This window comes from Colletotrichum gloeosporioides (assembly GCF_011800055.1).
Source record: "Colletotrichum gloeosporioides strain Lc1 chromosome Unknown consensus_15, whole genome shotgun sequence".
In the NCBI taxonomy this organism is placed as follows: Eukaryota; Fungi; Ascomycota; class Sordariomycetes; order Glomerellales; family Glomerellaceae; genus Colletotrichum; species Colletotrichum gloeosporioides.
Genome location: NW_025544660.1, coordinates 360594 through 384588, shown reverse-complemented (window position 1 = coordinate 384588; position 23995 = coordinate 360594). Strand labels below are relative to the sequence as shown.

General features: G+C 51.6%; 9 protein-coding genes across 9 annotated transcripts; 5 read left to right on the top strand and 4 right to left on the bottom strand.

The window, feature by feature from the left end:
- Positions 1-153: 153 nt before the first annotated feature.
- On the bottom strand, positions 154-880 carry GCG54_00005344 (uncharacterized protein; the record flags this gene model as incomplete). Its single annotated transcript, XM_045405369.1, has 2 exons — positions 154-467; positions 526-880. 2 exons carry the CDS (start codon positions 878-880, stop codon positions 154-156), a joined length of 669 nt encoding a protein of 222 aa, XP_045268960.1.
- Positions 881-3645: 2765 nt separating this feature from the next.
- On the top strand, positions 3646-6553 carry GCG54_00005343 (Amidase 1; the record flags this gene model as incomplete). The annotated part of the gene is made up of 2 exons (XM_045405368.1): positions 3646-5556; positions 6032-6553. The coding sequence occupies 2 exons, from the start codon at positions 3646-3648 to the stop codon at positions 6551-6553; spliced, it is 2433 nt and encodes an 810-aa protein (XP_045268959.1).
- Positions 6554-7464: 911 nt separating this feature from the next.
- GCG54_00005342 (Branched-chain-amino-acid aminotransferase) lies at positions 7465-8725 on the top strand (the record flags this gene model as incomplete). The annotated part of the gene is made up of 2 exons (XM_045405367.1): positions 7465-8490; positions 8546-8725. The coding sequence occupies 2 exons, from the start codon at positions 7465-7467 to the stop codon at positions 8723-8725; spliced, it is 1206 nt and encodes a 401-aa protein (XP_045268958.1).
- Positions 8726-8794: 69 nt separating this feature from the next.
- GCG54_00005341 (uncharacterized protein) lies at positions 8795-10246 on the bottom strand (the record flags this gene model as incomplete). The annotated part of the gene is made up of 2 exons (XM_045405366.1): positions 8795-9993; positions 10048-10246. The coding sequence occupies 2 exons, from the start codon at positions 10244-10246 to the stop codon at positions 8795-8797; spliced, it is 1398 nt and encodes a 465-aa protein (XP_045268957.1).
- A 633-nt stretch (positions 10247-10879) lies between these two features.
- Positions 10880-12808, bottom strand: GCG54_00005340 (Dehydrogenase patE; the record flags this gene model as incomplete). Its single annotated transcript, XM_045405365.1, has 2 exons — positions 10880-12335; positions 12390-12808. The coding sequence occupies 2 exons, from the start codon at positions 12806-12808 to the stop codon at positions 10880-10882; spliced, it is 1875 nt and encodes a 624-aa protein (XP_045268956.1).
- A 2589-nt stretch (positions 12809-15397) lies between these two features.
- GCG54_00005339 (Xyloglucanase) lies at positions 15398-17754 on the top strand (the record flags this gene model as incomplete). The annotated part of the gene is made up of 2 exons (XM_045405364.1): positions 15398-15717; positions 15768-17754. The coding sequence occupies 2 exons, from the start codon at positions 15398-15400 to the stop codon at positions 17752-17754; spliced, it is 2307 nt and encodes a 768-aa protein (XP_045268955.1).
- A 673-nt stretch (positions 17755-18427) lies between these two features.
- Positions 18428-18763, top strand: GCG54_00005338 (uncharacterized protein; the record flags this gene model as incomplete). The annotated part of the gene is made up of 1 exon (XM_045405363.1): positions 18428-18763. One exon carries the CDS (start codon positions 18428-18430, stop codon positions 18761-18763), a length of 336 nt encoding a protein of 111 aa, XP_045268954.1.
- A 470-nt stretch (positions 18764-19233) lies between these two features.
- On the top strand, positions 19234-20592 carry GCG54_00005337 (uncharacterized protein; the record flags this gene model as incomplete). The annotated part of the gene is made up of 1 exon (XM_045405362.1): positions 19234-20592. One exon carries the CDS (start codon positions 19234-19236, stop codon positions 20590-20592), a length of 1359 nt encoding a protein of 452 aa, XP_045268953.1.
- Positions 20593-21386: 794 nt separating this feature from the next.
- On the bottom strand, positions 21387-23789 carry GCG54_00005336 (uncharacterized protein; the record flags this gene model as incomplete). Its single annotated transcript, XM_045405361.1, has 1 exon — positions 21387-23789. One exon carries the CDS (start codon positions 23787-23789, stop codon positions 21387-21389), a length of 2403 nt encoding a protein of 800 aa, XP_045268952.1.
- Between the last annotated feature and the right edge of the window lie 206 nt (positions 23790-23995).

The following is a 23995-nucleotide window of genomic DNA, read 5'->3' as shown; positions in this document are numbered from 1 at the left end:
ATTTTGGTATCTTACAGCTTTGGTACAAGGACTGTTCTGTCATGTCCAGTGGTATGTATAAAATGCACGCTATGTCCAGACATAATAGGTACAATGGAAGAAAAAGTGCCACCCCTCAACTAATCCAGGCTCAACCTGCGTGTTCGAAACCGCTTACTGGCCGAAGGTGAACTCGGGGATCTCGATGGTGGTAACGACCCAGGTCTTGCCGCCGTCGCTAGTGCTCATGTCACCGGTGACACCCTGGCCCTTACCCATGGTGTTGATGTAGTTGGCGTCGGCCTTGTCGAGGATGATCTTGGTGTTGATCCAAGAGTGAGCACCGATGGTGCCGCAGTTCTCCTCGGCGCACTCAACGGCGGAGCCCCAGCCCTGGGCGTGGCCGTCCTTGGTGGACAGGGTGGAGATGACCTTGTCGTTCAGGGAGACGGTCTGGGTGTAGTTGCCAGAGGCATCGTCGTACTTGTCTGTAGGAGATATGTTAACGAACTGCGTAGTCAAAGCATGGCAAGCAGCGTAACTTACAGTGCATGGTGATCTTGTCACCCTCGGCGGCGTCGGTGCCCTCGGTCTGGACGGGCATCTGAGAGTTGGCACCGGTGGACATCAGAGTGTAGGCGTAGGCGGACCACTTGTTGGAGTTCCAGTTGTCGGCAATGGACTGAATCAGGTCACCGTTGGAAGTACCCATGCCAACCCAGAGGGACGCGTCGCCCTTGTTGTTGGCGGGGGCAGCGGGAAGGACGAGAGTAGAGGTAGCCTCGCGGATCCAAGAGTCGGAGGCGACGGGTCCGGTGCTGAAGGCAGGGCCCATAGCGGCCTGGACGCCGGCAACGGCCGTGACGGCGAGGGCGGAGACGATCTGGCTGGTGGAAGGCATCTCGTATGTGTATTGGTAGTTGGTAGAGACTGGATTGGGTAGGGATTGAAAGAGTGGCAGTTGGTTGAATTGAAAAGATCGACTAGCGATTGAAGATGATTGCTGAAGTTGTTGGCCAAGAGGGGAACCCCAAACTTGGCGAGAGGATCGCGTTCTTTATAAATCTCTGCCTCCAATTCAGTCAGGCATGTCCGGCTGGCCGAATCCGAAAAGGTCACACGCCTTCGAGCTGGCGCTACGCCCTATACGAGGGCATCAACGAAGGTGGAAAGCCGTACCCGCGAGTTCGGATCCATCTTGTTTCAATCATAATGGTTTTTGTGGGTTTGTCACGGCGGGTTCATGATGGATCCGGGAATACAACTATTCTGGAAAGGAGGTTGCATCTCGCTTGGGCGCTTGCACTGGAGCGAGTGGTGATATTCGCCGAACTAGCCGGAAAATGACATCGGCTGTTGTCAAGTCCTGAGATTGGCGGGCGGAATGGATATTCGGGTTGTTTGATGGGTCATGTAAGCCATTACTCAGGGTTGACGCCTGGAGAGTGCGGAAAAGAGCACGTCTGTAGGCTGTACCCGTAACTTAGTCTTGACTCTAACGCAAAATCTCTGCTATATCGACGCATTTTATCGACTCTATTTCGTCGTCATACCATCTACACGGCGCAAAATCTGCCAAGGGCCACTGCCGAACAGGCGCGATGTGTTTAGCTGAAATTGGGTCTAGCCATCGATGACCCCTGACGCTGTCTCGACAGGGTTGACGCACTTTTGCTCCGAAAGGAGGCGTTTGCGGGTTGATCCACCAATCAATCCGCCGCTCGGATTTAATCAATTTGTTGCTTCTGAAACGTAAATAGACGCCGCAGTTATTCCACCACCAATACCAACGGAGCGCTCCGTCATCCCCTGATCCCCACATTGAATACCCCATTCCCTCTGTCGATTCAAGCGAGATTGTTCTGAACTGACGTTTTGCTTGAGATGAACCAACATGGAAAGTCGTGGGGTTTCATGACACGGCATGCGCTGCGGAAAATTCGCGATTGGTGGGACGACATCCGAAGTGGTGCTGTGGTCGATCGCCCCTTTCCCGAATGGCTCCGCCAAGGCAGCTCCCGTCTCTTGTCAGAAATCAGACGACGGACGAATTCGATCGAGAGTGGTTTTGAAATATTCAGTAGACCACCGCTGTTCTATGGTCGTCGAGCCTCATTGTCTATCGCACGCATTTGGGTCGCATTAAGGCCCGCCGTGGGATGGCGCATCTTGGCCTGAGCTGAATGCTAAAATTGGGGGATCAGTCTAACGGGTAACCATAAATGAATCCTTTTAAGGCTCGGTTAAACTGCCCAACATTAGTGTCAGCAATATATCAAACTTTGGTCTCGTAATTCGAGTGCCGCTATCCGCCCCAAGCGACATTACTACTATAGTCTCTGTTGGCAGCGCTCACTGAGCTCTTTGAAACAACAGTAATATGCCATCGAAGTCTTTATATGTTGTCCTCAGTCATGAGTCTTCATGTCAACTAACCCAAAAAGGTTTTTGATTACATGCATACACTCTGACTTCACCTCAAAGCTACCACAGCGCTTCAATAGCGTCCAATCCCTGCACAAGGTCTTTATGTAAAAGAGGCCACACAAAGAACCTAGTATTACATGTTGTTTCAGACGGTCCTGCGAGAGTTTTCCCTGACTTCGTGAAGCTCATATAGTGAGATGTTCTTGTTCCCCGTCTTCGCAGAGTAATTCGGTCCACATGACTTACTCGTACAATCGGAAAGTGGGCGAAGAATGGATCTCTCGACTCTCGAGGTGGTGCATCAAGCCCGACGATGATTGCACATTGATGAACGTCTAAGCGAAAGTTGGCTAAAGCTGCACGACAATATCGTCTTGTCTCGTTTTCATCTTCACCTCTACTCTCCGGATGTTTGTGCAAGAGTTTCGAAGTCACTGCTATTCAACAAGGGTTCACCTGTGTCACGATTTGCCAAGTCCATAGCCGCGGGGCAACAGCCGCCAGCTGCGGGGAGTGGATTATCGCCAAGAGGCACGATTTCGCTTGGCAGATGGTTGTCCCCCAAGGGGGACGAATGCGAACGTGTTGGCTTGGCGTCAAGCGTTGTCGGACCATGAATGCTTATCACGAACTGCAGTCTTCGTGGCACGAGGAATCGTCATAAGAAAGACCAGATGGTCATTATCTTCCACCTTGCACTTCAATAACCTCAACTTCGCAGCCTCTTGTCTGATACGATGTCCACTCGGTCTTATCTCACAAGTATCCAATCTGACTATCTTCCATCGCGCTGGCTTCCGGCGCAAGATAAGGATACTGCTAAGTGGGCCGCTGGGCTGCCGCCAACGTAGCTTGCTGACATTGGGCCCTTGATTAGCATGCATTCCGTTCCGATAATGAATTTGGATCAGCTAAACCCCGTTACTTCCGTTGGGGCCAGGGATTCGGATCCGGCTCCGCGGGTCGTGAGGCCGCTGTCGGCTCGAACACGATCAAACATGTGTATGCGGACTAGGCGCGTCCGACATAAGCTGCAAGTCTATCGGCCATATCTCTTCTGACACTATCACACTAACGCATTCTCGATGATTGACACACGGAAATTTGACAACGGCAAACGCTGCCAAGTTGCATATGTTTAAATACAAATTGACTGAAAGCCATGTGATCTCCGTGCTTCATTCGGACGTCCTACACTTGCCTAGGCCGTCACATATCCACCGAGTCACCTGCGACAACATGTGGTTTGTGCCTGCTCTCGCTTTAGCTTCACTGGCTCTTGCGGCCCACGTGGACCAAGGGCGCCTTTTTCGGATCAACGATGTCCATTATTATTCCGGAGGAATTCCCGTTGGCCACCTGCGAACCGACCTTCTCCGGAATACCACGACAGAATATGCCGATTTATTGCCTATGACTGTTCTAGAGCTCTCAAATTCTGCGCTGTCGAAAGATGAGCTTTTGAATACTACAACGACCTACGCAACCTCGGACGATGTTTTCCAGCCAGCATTTCTCCAAACTTTGTACCTTCGTCTCAATTCAGCGGGCAACATGACTATTGACGGTTCGGGGCTTTCTGACTGCCTTCAAGAACTGGGTATCTCGATTATGGTCTCATCGTCCCAGATTCAAGGGGTTGCCTCAAGTGTCGAGACATTCAGTGCGAGCCTGGACCTGCCCACGGGACCATACTTCATCTCGGTTCGTAGCGGGAACATTTACAAGGCGTATCGGCTGTACGATGACAACAACTTGGCGTTTGTCCAAGGAGTTATTAGTGACGAGGCAGGAGGTTTCACATCGCTTCCGGCGGTCACTGAAAACGTCATGGCGAAGAGCATTGCGGTGCCATCCCGGCTGCACTACACTGCGACTCAGGAAAAGCCACTTGCCGGCCTTCGCTTCGGTGTGAAGGACATCTTTCACGTCAAGGGTATCGCCACAAGTGGAGGAAACAGGGCCTACTTCTACCTATATGGGCGACAGAACCATACAGCCCCATCTATCCAACGGTTGATTGATCTTGGAGCGGTCCTGGTAGGGAAGATGGGAACAGTTCAATTCGCAAATGGAGACCGTCCGACGGCAGACTGGGTCGACATGCACGCACCGTTCAACCCACGTGGCGACGGATACCAAGATCCCAGCGGCTCATCCACTGGACCTGGTGCTGGTATTGGTGCGTACGAATGGCTAGATTTGGCTGTCGGTAGCGATACCGGTGGCTCGATGCGTGGGCCAGCAGGACAACAAGGAATATTTGGAAATAGGCCCTCAACAGGAGCCATTTCCCTGGATCATGTCATCCCGTTGAGCCCTGTCTCAGACACCGCTGGGATGTTTGCACGAAGCGGTAGTCTATGGGCCAAGGTGACGCAAGCTTGGTACCCGGACTTTGCGTCCAACTATTCCTCGTACCCAAAGAAAGTCTATCGATCCACAGCGGAAGGGGGGGCCTGGTCTGGAGGGTCTAACGAAGGAGCCGCTAAAGTGATCGACTCTTTCGTTGGAAAGCTTGAGCAATTTCTTCAAGTTAAGTCGGCAGCCGCCAATTACACTCAATTGTGGATGAAGACGCACACCAACTTGACCACAGACGTCAACGAGATGCTTTACCTGACATACGGCGTTTTCGTCTCTCACGACCAGTGGCGACTGCATGGGCAACCATTCTTCGAGGATTACGCGGCCAGGTATGATGGAAGACAGCCATATATCAACCCGGGCCCCCTGGCAAGATGGCAATGGGGTCAGCTACATGCAACCGACGATGTCTACGCGCAGGCCCTCCACAATATCTCCATCTTCAAGAGTTGGTACGAGACGGATGGATATGGCAGAAAGGACGCAGAGACTTGCTCTGAGGGACTTTACATATACCCTTGGTCCATCGGCGAGCCTTCGTACCGTGACCAATACTTTCAAGCCCGTACAACACCGCCGCTTGGCTTTGACGACTCGTCAGTTCCAGTCATGGCAGGGGCTCCGGAAGTTGTTGTTCCAATCGGTGAAGTTACATACAACAGCGCCAAGTCCATGCATGTCGAATACCTCCCCGTCACAATGGCATTGAGGATGGCGAGGGGGTGCGACTACCATCTAGCAAATCTTGTCCGGGATCTTGAGGAAAATGGTGTTCTCCGAGCAGTCGCTGCCGGACCAAGGCTGTTCCCATAGGTCCTCTTGTGTAACTTAGAGTCAATGCAGCCCCCAAACTAGGTTGATGATGGAAGCGAAAGGATCGACGACCTTGAACCCCACTGCTTATTACTTACCTAACACCTGCAAATTGCAATCATGGATATGTCTAGAGTCCAATTTTTTCAAATGTCTCTCAGCGCGTATCTTAGCGTCAACTACGTCGGACCGGGTGAATATTTATTTACCCCGCATATGTCATGGGGTGACGTTGTTCAGCACGAGTTTAGGCCATCGTCAGGCGTCAATGGATGATTACTGATCAGCCTAGGCGTCTAAAGGTCGTCTATAATGAAGTAAATATAATGGATTACGTTTCCTATTTAAAAGTGCATTTCTGTCCCGCGCTCCAGTTTCAATTTCAGTAATAAATTTCACCTTAATAACATCGACAGCTACTAATATTATCATGCCATTCTATCAGGTTTACCACACGTACCCGCTTGAAGGGCACCAGCGTCAGGCGATCGCTACTTCAATCACCAACTTGCATTGCAAAGCGTTCAGTACCCCGTCCTTTTTCGTACACGTGAACTTCATCAAACAAGAAGACTCACCGGCGGACGATACCTATTTCATGGCCGGCAAGCCTCATTCGTCGAACTCTAACCGAATCGTTGCTGTCGTCCGCACATCGCCAAATCGTACAAAAGCAGATTGGGACAAGCTTGCAGCTGATATCGAGGATACATGGGATGAAGTTGTTCAGAACAAATTACATGGTTCGGAGAAGGGGGCACTGGATAGGAACAAGAGCTTTTTGATGGTTGTGTTCACGCCAATGTTGGCAGTCCGCGAGGGTGGCATGGCTATCCCAGAGGCAGGACATGAAAACGAGTGGCTCAAAAAGCAGTTGCCATATTTCAAAGACATGAGTGAGAAACACGGCTTGCAGGAGTTCACGGAGATGCTTGAAGAGTTAAAACATCGCGGCGTATCGGAATGAATGCTTGGACATATCGATCTTACTGACACTTTTGTTTATCTTTGTGTCGCAAATCTACACTTTTGCCTATTACATGGCTCTTGAAGGAGTGATTGTGTCGTGGGAATGATACTTTTCATGTCCAACTTGCTGAACAGCGGTCTGTTGGGTCAGCAGATCTGATCCGCAACTGTTGTCCGATCAACGTTCCATTGGCGAATGAAGACTGCCATTGGCATTTTCTCTGAGGGAAATGAACTGTTGGCCCTTAAACCCGAACGTCGCATTATCATCTTCCCTGCATACCCGCAATCGCCATGAGTCCCATCAGAATCGTATTGGCGAGGACACACACTTGACAATTAAGTGCAAGTCGACCAATCGATGCTTGAAGCTGTTCCAATCCAATATCGCTTGCAACGGTGTTCAAGAAACGGTAAAGAGACCAGCAGGGAGCTGCAACTTCAACTGACGCATAGAGTCCAATCAGCAAGAGTAATGGTTTGAGGACTAAGGCATCTTATCAGTCTACTGATACCGCCCGGTCATGATTAGCTTGGTCATGGTGCGATTCCCCGCATTCGCGGCTACGCCCTTCGCATGTAGTCAGCTTTGGACGATCCCGGCAATAAGACTGGCGTACCCATTTTGTAAGGGACTTGTGTAAAGTAGTCTCGATGAATGCAGCAATTAAAGCGGTGAGTCACAGATAACCCTGCCGAAGCAACCCGCGTTTCCACTATGAATGATATCTCGATTACAAATGCCCAACTGTGAACTCGAAGAGTCATGCTGCTATTTATACCTATTGTTTGGGGCTCTGCCATGAAGCGCATCAGCTTCCACACCGAAATTTCGATTTCTCCCAAAGGCGCCTTGTTGGAGTAGTTCTCTCATATTTATCTTTCCTACCCATTCCACGTCAGGTCTCCATGTCACCATCTGCAGAAGTCACGCTGCCAATCCGTGGGCAAAATGGAACGCCTCAACAGAGAATCGGGCCAAACGGGCTTGATGCGTCATCCTTGACTTATGACTACACGACTGCGCCGAGGCCCGTTCCAGACGAAGCAACAGCAAATGCGGCAGAGGAAACCATATGCACAGATCATATGATAACTGTACAATGGAAAGCGTCCACAGGATGGGATGCTCCGAAACTCAAACCCTTTGGTCCTCTGAGCCTTTTGCCTACAGCGTCAGTCTTGCACTACTCGACGGAATGCTTCGAAGGACTTAAAGTATACCGTGGCTTCGATGGAAAGTTACGCGTGTTCCGTCTAGAGCGCAATGCTGCTCGTTTCCGCGTCTCTGCGCAGCGCATGGCGCTCCCAGATTTTGAACCGTCTGAGGTCAAGAAGCTTATCATGGCTCTCCTCTCTGTCGACGGAGATCGATGGCTTCCGAAAGACCGGTCTGGCAGCTTTTTGTACGTGCGACCTACTTTGATTGGGACGCATGCCAACCTCGGCGTTCAAGCCCCTAAAAAAGCCTTGATATACATCATTGTCTCGTTCATGGCTCGATTGGATACAATCGAGGGGGAGTTAAAGCTATACACCAATCCAGAAACGGATGTTCGCGCTTGGGTTGGTGGGTTCGGGTACTGCAAGGTTGGCGCCAACTATGGCCCGACGGTGGTGGCGACAAGTGAGGCCTCTTCCCAAGGGTTCCAACAGATTTTGTGGCTCTACGGGGAGAACGGACAGGTCACCGAAGCCGGAGGCAGTAATTTCTTCATTGTGTGGAAGCGCAAAGATGGAAAGAGAGAGTTGGTGACTGCTCCTCTGGACGACAAGCTCACCTTGGACGGCGTCGTCAGACGAAGCTGCCTCGATTTGGCTCAGGAGAGACTGATCGAAGAGCTCGAAACAACCGAACGCACGTACACCATTGCGGAAGTTATTGAGGCCTCTTCCGAGGGCCGCCTTCTGGAGGCTTTCGTCACTGGCACGGCAGTAAGTTCCCAATGATACCAACATTTCACCGAAGAAATAGACTGACATTTCATAGTGGTATGTTTGCGCAGTCTCCCAGATTCGTCATCGTACTCAGGACATCCATGTTCCCATGGGCTCACAGGGTGACGGTGGGGACGTCTGTAAAAAGATCAAAGGATGGCTGGGAGAAATTTTATACAGTGGAGTTGACCATGATTGGGCTGAGATCATTGAAGAAAGGCAGATTGACTAGCTGCAAGAGATGGAAAAGTTTGGTTCATTGAATTTGACGCAGCTATCGGTGTCACAGTAGACAATCCTCTCAAATCGTGTACACATCCATCCTCTTTACCCAAGGTTTCCAGACTTTCTCCATGCCTTCTTCGTACTGCCAACCCGAGAAGTCATCGTTTGTAAGAGACCAGGTATCCAAAACAAACTGGCCACCCTCTCGTACGCGATAGATGCCTGGGAGAGCCCACATCATCCAGTTGACGCCGTACTTGACTGTCATGTTTGTCATGCAACTGACGAATGTGTTGCTTAGCATGCTTGAATCTTGCCCCCATCCAAACTCGGAAATGACCACTGGGGTGATCCTCTTAGCAGGTTCGCACTTCCCACCCAGAAGACTGCAGTATTCTGGGGATTCGATACCCAAGGCATTCAATCCTCTCCAGTACAGCTCGGCCTCAGTGAGCTTGCAGTTCTCCGTTGCCACAGTCTCGGTTAGTCCGTCGTACATGTGAAGCTCCCAAAAGACTTTGTCCTTGAAAGGATGTTCGTCCAGGTCAAAATAGACAGGGTTGGAAACCCAACCGTTCTTGATTGTGTCGCAGTGGTAACAGTCATGGGTCATCAGGTTCTTCTGATTCACGAGGCCTGATAGATCCTCATCAAATTGCATCCCAGACCAGCTGATGAGAATGTCCGGGTTCACCTCATGGATGGCGTAGGCACCCGCTGTCATGTTGCCGACGTATGTCTGCCAGTTGTACTGGAGTGGCGCATCAGCCAGCTCAGTGATGTTGTAACTAGGCCTAAGCTCGTTCCGGAGGGACATGCTCGCAACGTTGGGATGCTTGCTAGCCCAGCGAGCAACATAAGCTAGACCTCGAAGCCATTTGTCGACAGGAAAGTTGAAACTGTCGAACCACGCGTTGCCGTCGATGTTGCTGCAGCACCACATTGCTTTGCTGACATGGTTATCTGGGTGAATCAAAATTCCTTTCTGTTGCGCAATTTCTGCGATGTCGGACCAGATCTCAAATCTCGTTGTGTCCAATGACCATGAAGGGTTCTTGGAAACTATCATATCAGCGACGCGAGTGCCATTCTCAACGCCCATTCCGTTGATGAGAGCTTCTTTCAGAGCAACGTCGGAGCCGTTCCGCTCGTAGATCTGATCCACCATTTCGATGGCGAAAGGCATCCTGAGCATGTTGAAGCCCGCACTTTTGACCAAGTCCAGGATGTCGGAAACAGATTGGTACTCAACGCCTTCAGGAATCATGGTCTCGCCTAGAAGTTACCGTATCAATGGAGATATTTACAAAGAGCGGCGTGCAGACTTACCACTGAGTGGCCAATTCAAGCCAGCCCATACGATTGTCTCATTCCGAGAGTTGACTATGTCTCTTCCTGCGGTACGAAATGGCCCATACGGCCAGATACCTGTTGTGTTGTCTCTGCCGAACAAGACATTGTTTGCAATCTTCGCTGTCTGTGTAGCAATCACAGGGATGGCATACACTAGAGCAAGAGTCGACTTCATTATGGCACGTAAGCTGTGAAAGAAGTGAAACTTAACGGGTCGGCTTCTGGCATTCGATGTGATTGCCAGCGTTCACTGAGCAGGTTTTATGACATTGGTATCTAGGATCAGAGACTGTGCTTGGGATGGCCATGGTATTGACTTAATATTGGGCCCCTGATAAGCACTGTAGCTGGCCAGCCGGGAAGTTAGCCGGCATTCCTGTCTTATGATGCCGACGACTAAGATGGGCTTTATGGACTAGGCAGATTGTCATCATTCGTTACCCCGTCCATGCATCTCGAGCCTATATCGATCCACTATACATGCATATGCGAGGGGCTCGGGAGGGAGTACACCGATTTGACCCCGCATCCTACTATCGGTTTGCCGGCCATAACCGGCGAATTAGGGCCGGTTGGCGGCCCAGACCGGGTGGCGATTAGCAACACAGCACTAAACTAGGTGGAAGATTGGGGCGATGAAATCATGGTTTTCCAGTATTAATCCTAAAATTAGAAGATAAGAAAACAAGATGGTATGGTAATTACAATATCTCGTCCAATGACAGAGTCTGGTATCTCGTCTATGTGTGTAAACAGTAGTCTATGTGCAAACGCCCCCTTTCACTCCACTCCATGTTTGGTTATGTGTCTAGTAGCCGTTGAGAATCTGGGCGGAGATCTTCTCAGCGAGCACATACACGGTGCTCTGAGGGTGACCAGGGGGAAGCAGCGCAAAGCTACTGGCGTCAACAACTCTCAGGCCGTTGACACCGATTACCTTTGCGTCCTTGTCAACAACAGCGTTGGGGTCATCGCTCTTGCCCATTCTGCAAGTGCAAGACGCGTGCCAAATGGTCATAACATCGTTGCGAATCTGCTGGATGATCTGAGCATCAGTCTTGACGGCGGGGCCAGGGTAGTACTCCTTGTTGTCAGCGAGAACGGGCTGCATAGCCTTGCTGCTGAAGGCCTGGCGGAGGCGCTTGTAAGTAGCAAGAGCAATGGCGACGTCAGTGGGGTCGGTGAGCCAGTTGGGGTTGATAAGAGGCAAGTCCTTGGTGTCGGCTGAGGCGAGAGTAACAGTGCCGCGAGACATCGGGGCAACAAGACCGCCGAGAATGGTGGCGTACTGGTAGCCATCCTTGGGCTGGGTGAGAAGGAGGTTGGCGAAGTTGCCGACGTAGCCGGGGGCAGTGAGGTACTCAATCTCGGGCCAGTCCTCGGGAAACTGAGAGTCGAGGATGGCGGCAGTGTCGGCGCTGATGAGGTCACGAGGAGCCTTCTCCCAGCCGAGGAAGTCGCAAACAGGGTTGGTGAGAGGACCCTGCTTGAAGATAGAGTACTGGAAGGCAAATTGGGCGGCAGTGTAGATGAGGTCGTTGGCAAGACGGGTCAGAGTCTGAACCTTCACGCGCCATGTAGGTCCGAAGAAGACGTGATCCTCCATACCCTGACCAACACCAGGGCGCTCGGCGACGATGGGGATGTTGAACTTCTGGAGCTGATCCTTGGGGCCGACACCGGAAACCATGAGAAGCTGAGGGCTCTGGAAAGCACCGGCCGAGAGGATGACTTCCTTGCGGGCCTTGAGAGTGTAGGTGACGAGACCGGTATTAACGACAACTCCAGTAGCGGTCTTAGAGCTGTCGAAGAGAATCTTCTTGGCCATGGACAGCTGGAAGACCTTCAGGTTGGAGCGGCCGATGGCCTGGTTGAGGAAGGAGGTTTGACTGGACTCGCGCTTCTCAGTCTCAGGAGCGATAGTATCGGAGCAGTACTGGGCGCCCATCAGCTCGCCGCTGTTGAAGTCCTGGGCCTGAGGAATGCCAATCTCGTTGAGAGAGGGCTCCATGTAGCTGCTGAAGGGCTGAGCGTAGTTTGCGTAGGAGACGCGAAGAGGCCCGCCCGCAGGGGAGAAAGCATCGGGGTTGTACTCGGCGCTGGCGTTGGCAGCACGGGAAGAACCGGGTGGGGTGAACTTGACGCTCTTCTGGAAGTAAGGGAAGAGGGAATCCCACGTATAGCTGTCATCGCCAACAGCGTCCGCCCATTTCTGGTAGGATTGCTTTGTACCACGCTGGTAGATCATGAAGTTGCGTGCCGAGCTAAGTTGCATTAGTTCTATCCCATTATCATCTTGTTTCCACATTATTACTCACCTTCCACCGAGACACTTTCCACGAGCATAGTGGATGCGTCTGTTGTTGGCACCAGCCTGAGGCTGAGTGATGAAGTTCCAGTCAACGAGAGGGTTGGTGTCGAGAGGGCTGGCGCCCGCGAAGAGGGTATCACCAGCAGGCGTGTTGCCAATGATGGGGTTTGTAATCTGGTAGAATGTGCCGGCCTCGATCACAGCAACTGAGATGCTGGGGTTGGCACTCAGTCTGTTGGCCATCACAAGGCCGGCGGTACCACCGCCGACAATAACGTAATCAAAAGTCGCGTCCTTGGCGTCTCCTGCGTTGCCGCCGAGTTGGCGCTTGAATTCCGCGTGCTGACGCGCCTCATCGTCGGCTGGGGCGGCCTTGGTCACGCTAATGATGGCGACAAACGTCGCGATGGCTTGAGAAACGCGCATCTTGTTGAGTCTGAATGGAAGGAAAGAATGAATGAATGAGAGTGAACTGTCAAGTCTGGGGATGAGAAGAACATGTTTCGAAGGATCGTCAAGAGATTATATGATGTCTCAGGTCTCAAGGAACGTTGCGGGACTGGCCGAGAATAGATCATCATGATCCTTTACGAGAAGTCTAATTGATGGTTAGGTCAGGTCGTCGACGGGTGGAAGGAAGATCTTGAGAATCAAGCCTCATTGAGAATACTAAAGCTTGTCTAACTCGCTTGTGGTCAAGCGTGCCGAGATTTAGCGTAAGAACAGACATTTGAGATGTGAAATCATCCATGTTCACCGCCCACCACCGCTCTTAGGGCGCGCTCTGGTCCTGTGGTGGTCAGTGGCTTGGACCCTTTGGAGAACGTGAAAAAGTGATCACTGATCACCATCATGATTGTCAGGCACAGAAACGTGGCGGACATGGGTTGCGGGGGGCGCGACCCGGGGCTAAATGCAGAATTGAGTTTAGCCCGCCAATTCAGGGGAGAGTTGCGATGCTGAGAGAAAGAGAGCAGGATTTGTGTCCGGCTGAACCTTCAACTTCTAGACGCAGTCGGGACGGTGACAGACTTCAGGGCCTCCCGATCAGATTACCAAATCCGGGAACGCGCCAACATGTGGCGTTGCGACTCGGCTAGAAATGCTGGGATAAAGAGGTCGATGATGTCTTCCATCCAGTGACAGTTTAGCCCGTCCCAACCAAGAGAACCTCTTTGTCCTGACTTGGCATAGAGAACAAAGTCGCTTGTTTCAGGACGTGACGGAACAATTGACTTCGATCTGTCAGCCTGTAGGTCAGACGAACATCTCAAATATTAACAAAACTGTCGTTCTTCCGGCGGATATGATTCTTGGTAGCCGTTGCAACCAATACCGCGAGCGATTGAGCGAGTCTAACCCTCAATCAGTTCAAGCTTGCGAGCGACTCCGACTAATTAACCCCGGATTATTCGGCCGGCTTGGGAGGTGACCGTGAAACGGTCATATCGGCCGAATGGGGACTTAGGTGCGCTGCAGAGCAACCACATTTTGATGCATTCCACTGTCGTAACTGCGGAATTCATCTCGCCCTGAGTATCTATTTTTCGGAAGATACACTGTCGAGGTATTCACGCCGCCATGTGCTAGATAGCGGTATCACGTCCGTCTGGGCTGAAAGAGTCGACATCATTCCCGGGAAGCATCTCGAGGAACCTCATTCTCCGCTGACAGAGGATATACTCTCATCCATGGTAGTAAAGACTCTCAATGAACAACGGCAAAGAGAGAACAAGACTTTTGAAATGCATTGGGCCGATGGGGTAGACAGGCTTTGGCGGTGCGCTGAAACACGTTGTTACCAATTACCTTAACTCATGCATCGGCCTGAAGTGGAGGAATCAAGGAAATAGCAAAGATCGGCGCGACTACCTTCATGAGCAAAGCAATATGCCGAGGAGATCAAGATTGAGAAAGAAAAAGATGTCTGGTCGCTGTCGACGAACAGCTAACGGCCACTCAGCAATGACAGGCCTGAACAGGCGTTGGAAAGGTTGCGAAGAGCCCTCAGTGCCCAAGACTTGAGTTGAAGGGACTGAAAGCACGTGGCCTTGAGAGAGTTGGTCGTTGAATCTCTCGGTCTCGTTTTTGATTCGGTCTTGACCCATAGGATACACGTATATGAGCCTCAGCGCCTGTCTGGAAACTCTTTCATATTAAATCACCGTCTGTAAAGACCTGGGGCTCAAATAGGTAACTACTCTTTCTAGCCGCCAAGCGCAAATGACTCTGTTTTGTGCTCGAAAGGCACCTGTTCCGCTTAGTCACAGCCGCTCCGCCCCCAAGGATGCAGGGATTCGCGGTCGCTAACTCTGTTCAGTCCGGAGCGCTGGGTTCGTCCAATTGCCCCTTAATCAAAGTTTCCAGGGGCTTGATGTTTATTTGACACAATAGTCAACACAAACAGATGAGCAATTGGCTAACGTTTTCACTCTCCTCGCTTCTCCGAGTTGGCATGACTTCATTCTACATAGGCTAATTGCCGGATCACCTCTCTTTCTGGCCAAGTTCTCCTCGTACTGGTGGACTTTTCAGGGCTGATGGAGCTCGAACACCCTGTCTGCGCCTCGTCTGATTGATGGGTTGCAGCGGGCGGCCCGCGAGCATCCCACCTCGGCTGTCGGAATGCTTCTGAGAAGGTTCTTTCGCGATATTAAGGTTTTCTGGGGAGCTTTTCAATCTATTCGAGATGTCTTCTTCCCCTGAAGGCGCAATTGACGTCCAAATGTCCCCTGCCACTCTATCGGAGAGATCACTAACCAAGAGAAGAATACTGCCCGAAAGCGAGGGTGAGAAAAGTATGGACATGTAAATAGTAGACAGCCCCCCCAATTGAAGTTGTTTGCTCTTCCATCACCTGTTCAAACCAGTCCTTTCTTTTTTTCACTGACATTCGCTTTCATCGACACTCTTTTCGATCGACGACATTCGCTTCACCCTGGCTGGCCCATTCAAGATTTCACGCATTCTTTAGAGACTCGAGTGACCAGACCAACCAACAAAACTCCCCCGAAAATGAGAGGCGCCGGACTCATTCTGGCGGCGGCGGCATCCGCCCGCGCCGCCTGCGACTGGAAGAACGTCCACACCGGAGGCGGCGGTGGCTTCGTCCCATCCATCCAATTCCACCCGACCGAGAAGGGCGTCGCTTTCGCCCGCACCGACATCGGTGGCCTCTACCGCCTCAACGACGACGATTCTTGGACTCCCGTCACCGACGCGAACGGCTTTGCGCACGACGGCAACTGGAACAGATGGGGCATCGACGCGCTGGCCCTGGATCCTGCCGATGCGAACAAGGTGTACATCGCGACGGGCATGTACACCAACGACTGGTACTTTTCGCGATGCACTTCGTGTAAAGACACCTGGCTGACTATCTCAGGGACCCGAACAATGGAACGATCGCCCGCAGCTCCGACAAGGGCGAGACATGGGAGGTCACCACGCTCCCCTTCAAGGTCGGCGGCAACATGCCTGGACGCGGCATGGGCGAGCGTCTCGCTGTCGACCCTAAGAACTCTCAGATCCTCTACTTCGGTGCCCGCAGCGGCAAGGGCTTGTGGAAGTCTACGGACGGCGGTGCGACTTTCGAAAAGGTCTCTTCTTTCGAGGCCGTTGGTACTTTCCGCCCCGGTGCCGAGACCGATGCCTACAACGGCGACCTTCAGGGTCTGACCTTTGTCACCTTCGATGAGACCTCCGAGGCTGTCAATGGTGCCACCTCCCGCATCTTCGTCGGTACCGCCGACAACACCACTGCTTCCGTCTACGTTAGCACCGACGCCGGTGCTACCTGGGGCCCTGTTGCCGACCAGCCTGCCAAGTTCTTCCCTCACAAGGCTAGACTCTCTGTCGCTGAGAAGGTCATCTACTTCACCTACTCTGATGGCTCTGGCCCGTACGACGGTACTCAGGGTGCCGTCTACAGATACGACCTCACCTCCGGCAAGTGGACTGACATTACTCCTACCTCCGGCAGCGATCTCTTCTACGGCTTCGGCGGTATTGCCGTCGACGCGCAGAAGCCTGGCACCATCGTCGTTGCTACCCTCAACAGCTGGTACCCTGATGCTCAGCTCTTCCGCTCCACCGATTCCGGTGCGACCTGGAAGAAGATCTGGAACTGGGGAGCTGACGGCAAGGTTGCGCCTCAGTACACCATCGGCGCCAAGAACGCCCCCTGGATCGAGACCAACTTCCTCGACATCGACACCAAGAAGCTTGGCTGGATGATTGAGTCCCTCGAGATCGACCCCCACGACAGCGACAGATGGTTCTACGGCACCGGCCTCACCATCTACGGCGGCCACGACTTGACCAACTGGGACAAGAACCAGACTATCACCATTGAGAGTCTCGCTTCTGGTATCGAGGAGATGGCTATCTCTTCCCTGGCCTCTGCCCCTGGCGGTTCCGAGTTGCTCATGGCCACTCTCGACAACAACGGCTTCACCTACGACTCCGTCGCTGACCTCAGCAAGGCTCCTCAGACTGCCTGGACTAACCCTTGGTGGGCTAGCAGTGTCTCCGTCGACTTCGCCGGCAACGATGTGACCAAGGTTGCTCGCATCGGTAAGGTCACTGGCACTCCCCAGCTGGCTCTCAGCAGCGATGGTGGTGCTACCTGGACTGTTGTTAACGCTACTGGCACCACTGCTGCTGATGGCACCGTTGCTTACTCTGCCGATGGCGATGTCGTCCTTTGGTCTACCCTCAACGAGGGCGTCCTTGCCTCTCGCAACCAGGGCAAGCTTGAGAACGTCACCCTGCCCGCTAGTAGCGTTATCGCTAGTGACAAGAAGGCCGCCGGCGTCTTCTATGCCGGCTCCAAGTCCACCTTCTACGTCTCCACCGACGGTGCCGCCACTTTCACCGAGGCTCCGCTCGGCAACGTCACCGAGATCCGCCACATTGCTGCCCACCCCACCCAGGCCGGCGAGATCTGGGTTTCGACTGATGCTGGTATCTTCCACAGCACCGACTCCGGAAAGACCTTCTCCCCCCTGTCTTCCAGCCCCTCCAACGCCCATGCTGTTTCCGTCGGCAAGGGTGACGGCATCGCCTGGAACCTTTACGTCTTTGGCAACGGTTCCGAGGGCAAGAAGCTGTACGGCAGCGCTGATGGCGGTGCTACCTGGGTCGATATTCAGGGTTCCTACAGCTTTGGTGCTATTGACGGCGCTGCTCTCGTTGGTTCCGCCAACGAGGCCAACGTTGTCTATGTTGGTACCAATGGCCGAGGTGTCATGCATAGCTCGTGCCCGATCTCCAACTCTACTGTGGCGCCTGCTGCTTCCCCTACCAGGAGACAGCTTCGCAGCCGTCCTATGAGATTCGGTAGGGCCATCCATAACAAGCACATGCACTAGGCGGGAAATATGTAGAACAAAACGAAACACTTCACTTCTGATGTAGCCATATTCTGGTCGAAACCCTTACATAGACTATTCTCGAATTCTCAATACGTTTACTTCTGTTCAAAATTCACGTGTCAAACCTTCCTCGGCCGTCTCTATCGGCAAAGACTCTTTATACTTGTGTCTCTCAGACAGACTCTCGATAGCCATGAGCTTTTGACTATTTTCCGTCCGTGTATGTTCTTGTCTTATTCGACCGTTTAGCGAGATGGTATTTTTAAACGCGCTCACCGAGTCGATCCTTAGTTGAGTGGGTGTGCTGCCGTGTGGCCCAGTGGCGATTCTAAGACCAATGAGCCGTCCCAGATATGAGTCTGCCTTACCGATGCAAAATCTTGGCTGCATGTGTCGTATCCGCGTCATAAAACGCCGCTAATGGCTGCCTTCTGGTTCGCATACGCAGGTTTACTCGCGAGCGGCACAGCTGAGCCACGCACTTATTTTGGAAGCGACCTTTCTGCTTCATTCTGATTTATTTCTTTCCTCATTCACGTCTCTCATGCATTCTTTCGAGATGGATGAACATCCCAATCAGACAACCGCTATGGGGAGACCCGATCGATCCCCATCTCCGGTCTCAACCCGTGGTGCTTCAACAGCGTCGGTTTCGCACGAGTCTATCAATATGCAAGCATTGCAAATCGCTTCACAGAGTACTGAAGCCCTTGCGGATGACCGAAGAGGCTCTCAAGAGTTGCACATCGCGTCATCAAACGAATGCAATGATGGCTATGGGGAATACAAGCCGGTCGCGGCAGACGATGGGCTCACATCTCCAGCACAGTATCCAAAGCGAAAGGTTGAACTCGCCACAATACTCGCCGACTGCATTGCAATACTACTACCCCTCGGCCTGGTCGTTTTTGTGATCTTGATCTGGTCTTTGAAAAGCTCTCGGGTCATTGCTGACTCTCATGCTTCTTGGCAGAATGCGATCACGGTTGTGAGTTACTTTTCATAGGTAGTAGTGCTGGCTTTAATAATTTGTTCTAGATGGCGACAGTGCTACCAATCGTATTTGCTTCTGTCGTAGGCCGCCTCATGTCCGAAGGGGCTCGTTGGAGACTTGAGCGCGGTGCCTCCGTGGGTTCATTAGAGCAACTAATGGGTAGCAGAACTGTCGGGGGAGCCATCGTTACATTGTTTCAATTTCATTCTTGGTACCTACTAACATTGGCACTTCTGCTATTGTGGGCCCTCTCTCCACTGGGAACTCAATCACTGTTGCGGATGTCAAAACTACATCATAATCTTGACCTCGGAACCACTCGCACCACATACTTTGACAGCAGCGCTCGAAGTCAACTAGTTGATTGGGCTAGCTTGGGGGCTGGCGGTCCTTCAAGTTCTATTTTGAAGGCGAGGCTTCGTGCTATTGCGGGATTATACTCAACACTTGTCTCAACGCCCGAAAGTATCAAACTTGATACCATGGACCCGTGGGGAAACGTCAAGATCCCATATCTGCGCCCGGAATCTAGTGGTGACTGGAGAGACATACGGCAAGATCTGACCACAGACGATTATTCCTCCTTGGCTGGTGTGCCTCTCAGCGACCTCAACTATGACGGTAAAACAACATTTTCGCTTGAGTCAAGCTACATCCAACTACAATGCAGCAACATCACCACCAGTCCACTCTCAGAGCCAGATGGGTCTTATCGTGACATGATGAGAGTCGACTTACTTCAGTCTGCTTTTTCCGATTTCATTAGCATGTCGGGAGCGCGACACATTTATGAACTTCCAAATGGCACGTGGCATGGCGTTTCGTCGAGCAGAAATATCAGCTCGAGTGACACAACCTGGAGTCTGGGGTTTGATCGTTTCATCGATCCGCTTTGGTTCGGGGGTAACAATACCAATTTCACCGAATTTCGCAAAGGCGCCAAGGGTTCGCGAGCCCAAGACCTTCACAGACTCATTCTATTCCAAGATCAAAAAGGAATCGAAGCTGGTCCTACAAGGCTGCTGTTCCAAGCCAAGTGCAAGGACAGTTTTCACGCACCACAACTTTACTTTACTGGATACTGTGATGTGACTCAAACATATGTTGAGTCTCGCGTCACATGCGATCGATCCACGACTACACGACAGAACTGCTCCGGCGTTGCCCAACGTCCTTCCCAGCAAATGCATGCCCCGGAAAGCATAACGCCGTTATCATTTCCAGTCATTTTCCACGACATATCCCAGGAGCTGCCTCTTGCGGTGGGCGGGGATGTGTCATTTCAAACAGAAACATCCCTCTATTACATCAAAGATCCTAGTCTCCGGAGCATCAACGGAGAGGAACGGGCGTTCCTCGAAAACGTCACTGCCAGGGATTTGGGAGTTCGCTTAGGCCAACTACTCAACTCCTATTACCAATTGACGCAGTTGTCTCTCAATATCACCGAGGGATCCAGTGGGGTTTCTATATTCGAGCCGAACATCTCAGTATCAGGAACAACTAGTAGGGATGTGGTTGTTTTCGGCGTGTCGGATGGCTGGGCTACTCTCTGTATGGCCTCTTGCGCTGCATTACTCGCGGCAGGTATTCTCAGCGTTGTACTTGCTCATTGGGCCCAGACTCCAGAGATCCTGGGTTATGTTTCGACTGTGTTTAGAGACTCAAGGCACATCGAGCTGGAGGCTGAATCGGATCGACTCACCGGAGTTGAACTATCGAAAACAATGATGAAGGAGAGGATTAGATATGGCCTCGTCAGCGAGAAGGGTGGCGAGAAGTTGCGGATGGGTGTTGGGCGTCAGGAAGAAATAAAAGGGTGTAGCGGCAATCTTCAATGAGTGTGACATGTCGGCGCGAATTTTGATCCCAAGAAGCTTGCGGAAATATAAAAACTTTGAGATGCATTGAATTCGAATCTCGGAAATTCGCGTTATTCATGGATCCAAACTGATAGCAGCTAGCCCCTCTACCATTTTCTCCAGGGAAAAATGGGCCTAACGAGGCTCGAGGCTCTCGCCTCTGGACAAAAGTTCTGATTGATGATATTCTCGGGCTTCGCAAAAAGGCCTATACAATAAAGTGTGATAAATAGGAAAGCCGCGTGACTCTTCTTCTTTTCCCACAAGGTGAGCGTGATGTGATTGAGATTATTAAGATGGGCTAGAGTGAACGGAGATACTGCTGCTGTTCCCCGAAGTTATGGGGTCGCTTGCGATCTGAAAACAACGTCAAATTAAGTACCCCCGAGTACCCACTTCTTTTCAAAAATGGACAACCCAACCCCCACCCTGAAGAAGGTCGACATGATGAGACACAGCATCACGGGATCTAGCTTCGAAGATTGGAAGCTTCGCTGTGATTGTGCAACACATATTATTAATATATGCAATATCACGTACACCTTGCGAGTCTTGATCCCTTCTTGAGATGGATTTAAAGCATCACGATATCGACTATCAGACAAATCAACGCGCACATCGAGTGAGAGCATTTTGAAAGATGTTGCAAGGTATATGTTCCAGATCCAAAAGAAGTTCGAGATATCCTATAGTACATAAACATTACCGTGTGCTGTCAGTCATGGACCCCGAGCACAAATCTGGATTTGGGTAAAGATAACCAGTCGAAGTAACTATGCCGGCAATTCGGCACGCACTATATGGTTTTCCTCCCGCCTCCGATGGGGCACAGAACCCTTTGCAGGATTGCTCTTCCAATGTGCTAGCCTTTGGGCTACAAGTGAATGATTTCTCAAGAACGCCATGCCTATTGGTGTCATAGGAGAATCCAACTCGGTCCATTCCATATCATCCACGTTCCCTTCCTCCCACCACTCCTTGTGAGTCTTAAAAACGGCATACGCCAGAGAATGTTGATTCGCTCCGGACCTACTAAGAACTTCAACGCACTCAAGCTGCCCGCGGAGAGCCGCGAGATGGAGTGGTCGAAGTCCATGAAGGTGGATTGCCGGAGTATCCAAGTCTACACCATGATATGCCATCTTCTGAAGGCATGCAGCATGGCCGAAAAAGGCCGCGAAGTGAGCAGGCGTTAGTCCCAACGTCGCTTTTCCGTTCGCCTTTGCGCCAAGAGAAAGAAGCATCTCCACCACCCTCTCGTGGCCTTGTCTACAAGCAATGTGCATTGGAGAGACTCCCATGTCGTCTGGACGATCCAGATAGTCCCGTATGATGTACAATTCGTGATACATCAAAAGTATACCCTCAGCAAATCCTGATGCAGCTGCGTGCCAGACCACTGACCTCTGGCAATGATCAAAAAATCCCCAGTTCGCCATGAACACATTGGCAGTGAACATGTTCAAATTAATGTCCACGTTGCACTGCTTGAGCAAGGATTGCAAGGCTCGGCTGTTGCGCGTCGCTACGGCCCTGTGCATTGGACGCTCTCCCAGCATGTTAGCGTCGTTACCATAGTAGGTTAAGGATGTTCTTCTAGCGGTGAATGCTCGCAGCAGACCTTCCGAGAACCTGTCTGACATAACCACTAAGTGTGACAAGAAATCAAGGCACGGTGAAGTTGTTGTCTCCAGCCATTTGGGATCCATATCCACGTATTTCTGTAAAGTGCCCAAAAACTCGTCTTGTCCGAGTATAGCGACCAGGTGAATAGGTGCTAGAGCCGTGTTGGCAGATTTGAACTCCGAGCCAGGCATCATGGAAGCGCCCTGCTCCAGTAGATACTCGGCGAGTTTGACGTAGCCCCCGAAAACAGCCCAATGAAGCGGCGTGAACCCAAAAAAGTTAATGGTTTTGACTTCTAGAAGGGTTTTGACAGAGCCCATTTGTTTGACCATGTCGAGCTCCCCATCGCGACAGAATCCCAGCAATTTCTTGGCCTTTTGCTGGTCCTCTAGATCAAACATATCTTCCTTCATATCGGTTTCAATCTGATCAGGAACCCTTTGGAGAAGATCGTCCGTGTAGCTCAGCAACTGCTCCGCCGGCCGGACCCTTACGATGCGTTTGCCAACGAAGGATCCCTCAAAAAGGCTTGAAGCCCCAAAGTCCTCGACTGTAGAAGGCTGAAGGACTCTTGCAAGCTTTCGGGCACAGTCCACAGGTCCAGCGACCTCTCGCGCAGGTGCAAAGTTAAGAGCAGGATCGTGTTGAAAATGATAGTAGCCAAGCTCTGGAACGTCCTCGACTGTGAGCGAAACGTAGCTACGCCCATGTCTGACAATCTCGGAAACTTGTGCCACGCATACGTTCTCTGGGGAGCCAAACGTATTTGGAAAAAGCCTTCCGTTTCGCGCCGATTCATCGGCCATCTCGAAGAGAAAATTCATGGAGAATCCTCCTTGCCGTTTTACAGGCATACACCACGGTTTATAATGCGCTCCACTCGACGCCTCAATCCCCACAAAGACGGTGATCGTACTAGAATTCCTTTCGGAACGAAGATCCTCGAGCTCGATGATTCCCATGACACCTCCGACTTGACCATACGTCGATTTCAATATCCAGGCAGATGAATCCCATCGATTCCGGGGATATGCGGCTTTTACACGGCGGGGCCCAAGAGAATCCGGATTGACATTGAAGTCCGGTACTAAGTGTACAGGGTTCTGGCGGACGTTGACGGTCTTATAACCTTCCTCGGCCAATGGTACCTCAAGGCCGGGAGGCTTGAGGAGTTCAATGGATTCAGGCAGTATACGTGCGTACTGATTTCCCCAAAGGCGCTTGAGGTAGATGGCGGGAGAGCTCTCGACACCTTGTATTGTTCTGCTGCAGTCCAGAATGGCATGAAACCTGTCTGATGATTGTGTGCCACCCTCCCCATTAATCGGCCGAAGATATAGCTTGAGATTGAGGCCTTGGTTGGAGATCGTTGTTGGCATCGTCTCCCCAGAAAGCAATGGTGGCAGCGGTCTGATTCCCGTGCTCTTCAGAAAGTGCATCGGAGAGTCTGCTAAAAGGCCCGACAGATAATCCTCCGTAGTTGTGCTTTTCAAAGTCAGCAAATCAGTCTTTGTCCATGCAAAGATTGACTGATCGTCTGTTTCTCTCATGATAGCTTCTTGTAATCGAACAAAAGCGCGTGACCCTTCTCCGTAAAGAAGGGGCATGTTCACCGAGAATACTCCCAGCAGGCAATATGCCAAATCCTCTACCCTGGTCGTTTGTCGGAGAGCAGCCCAGCTCATTCTCGTGGCAACACTCAAATCTTAGGGTCCCAAGCTGCCGTCGAGCACTCGTTCATCTATCCCAGTAATCT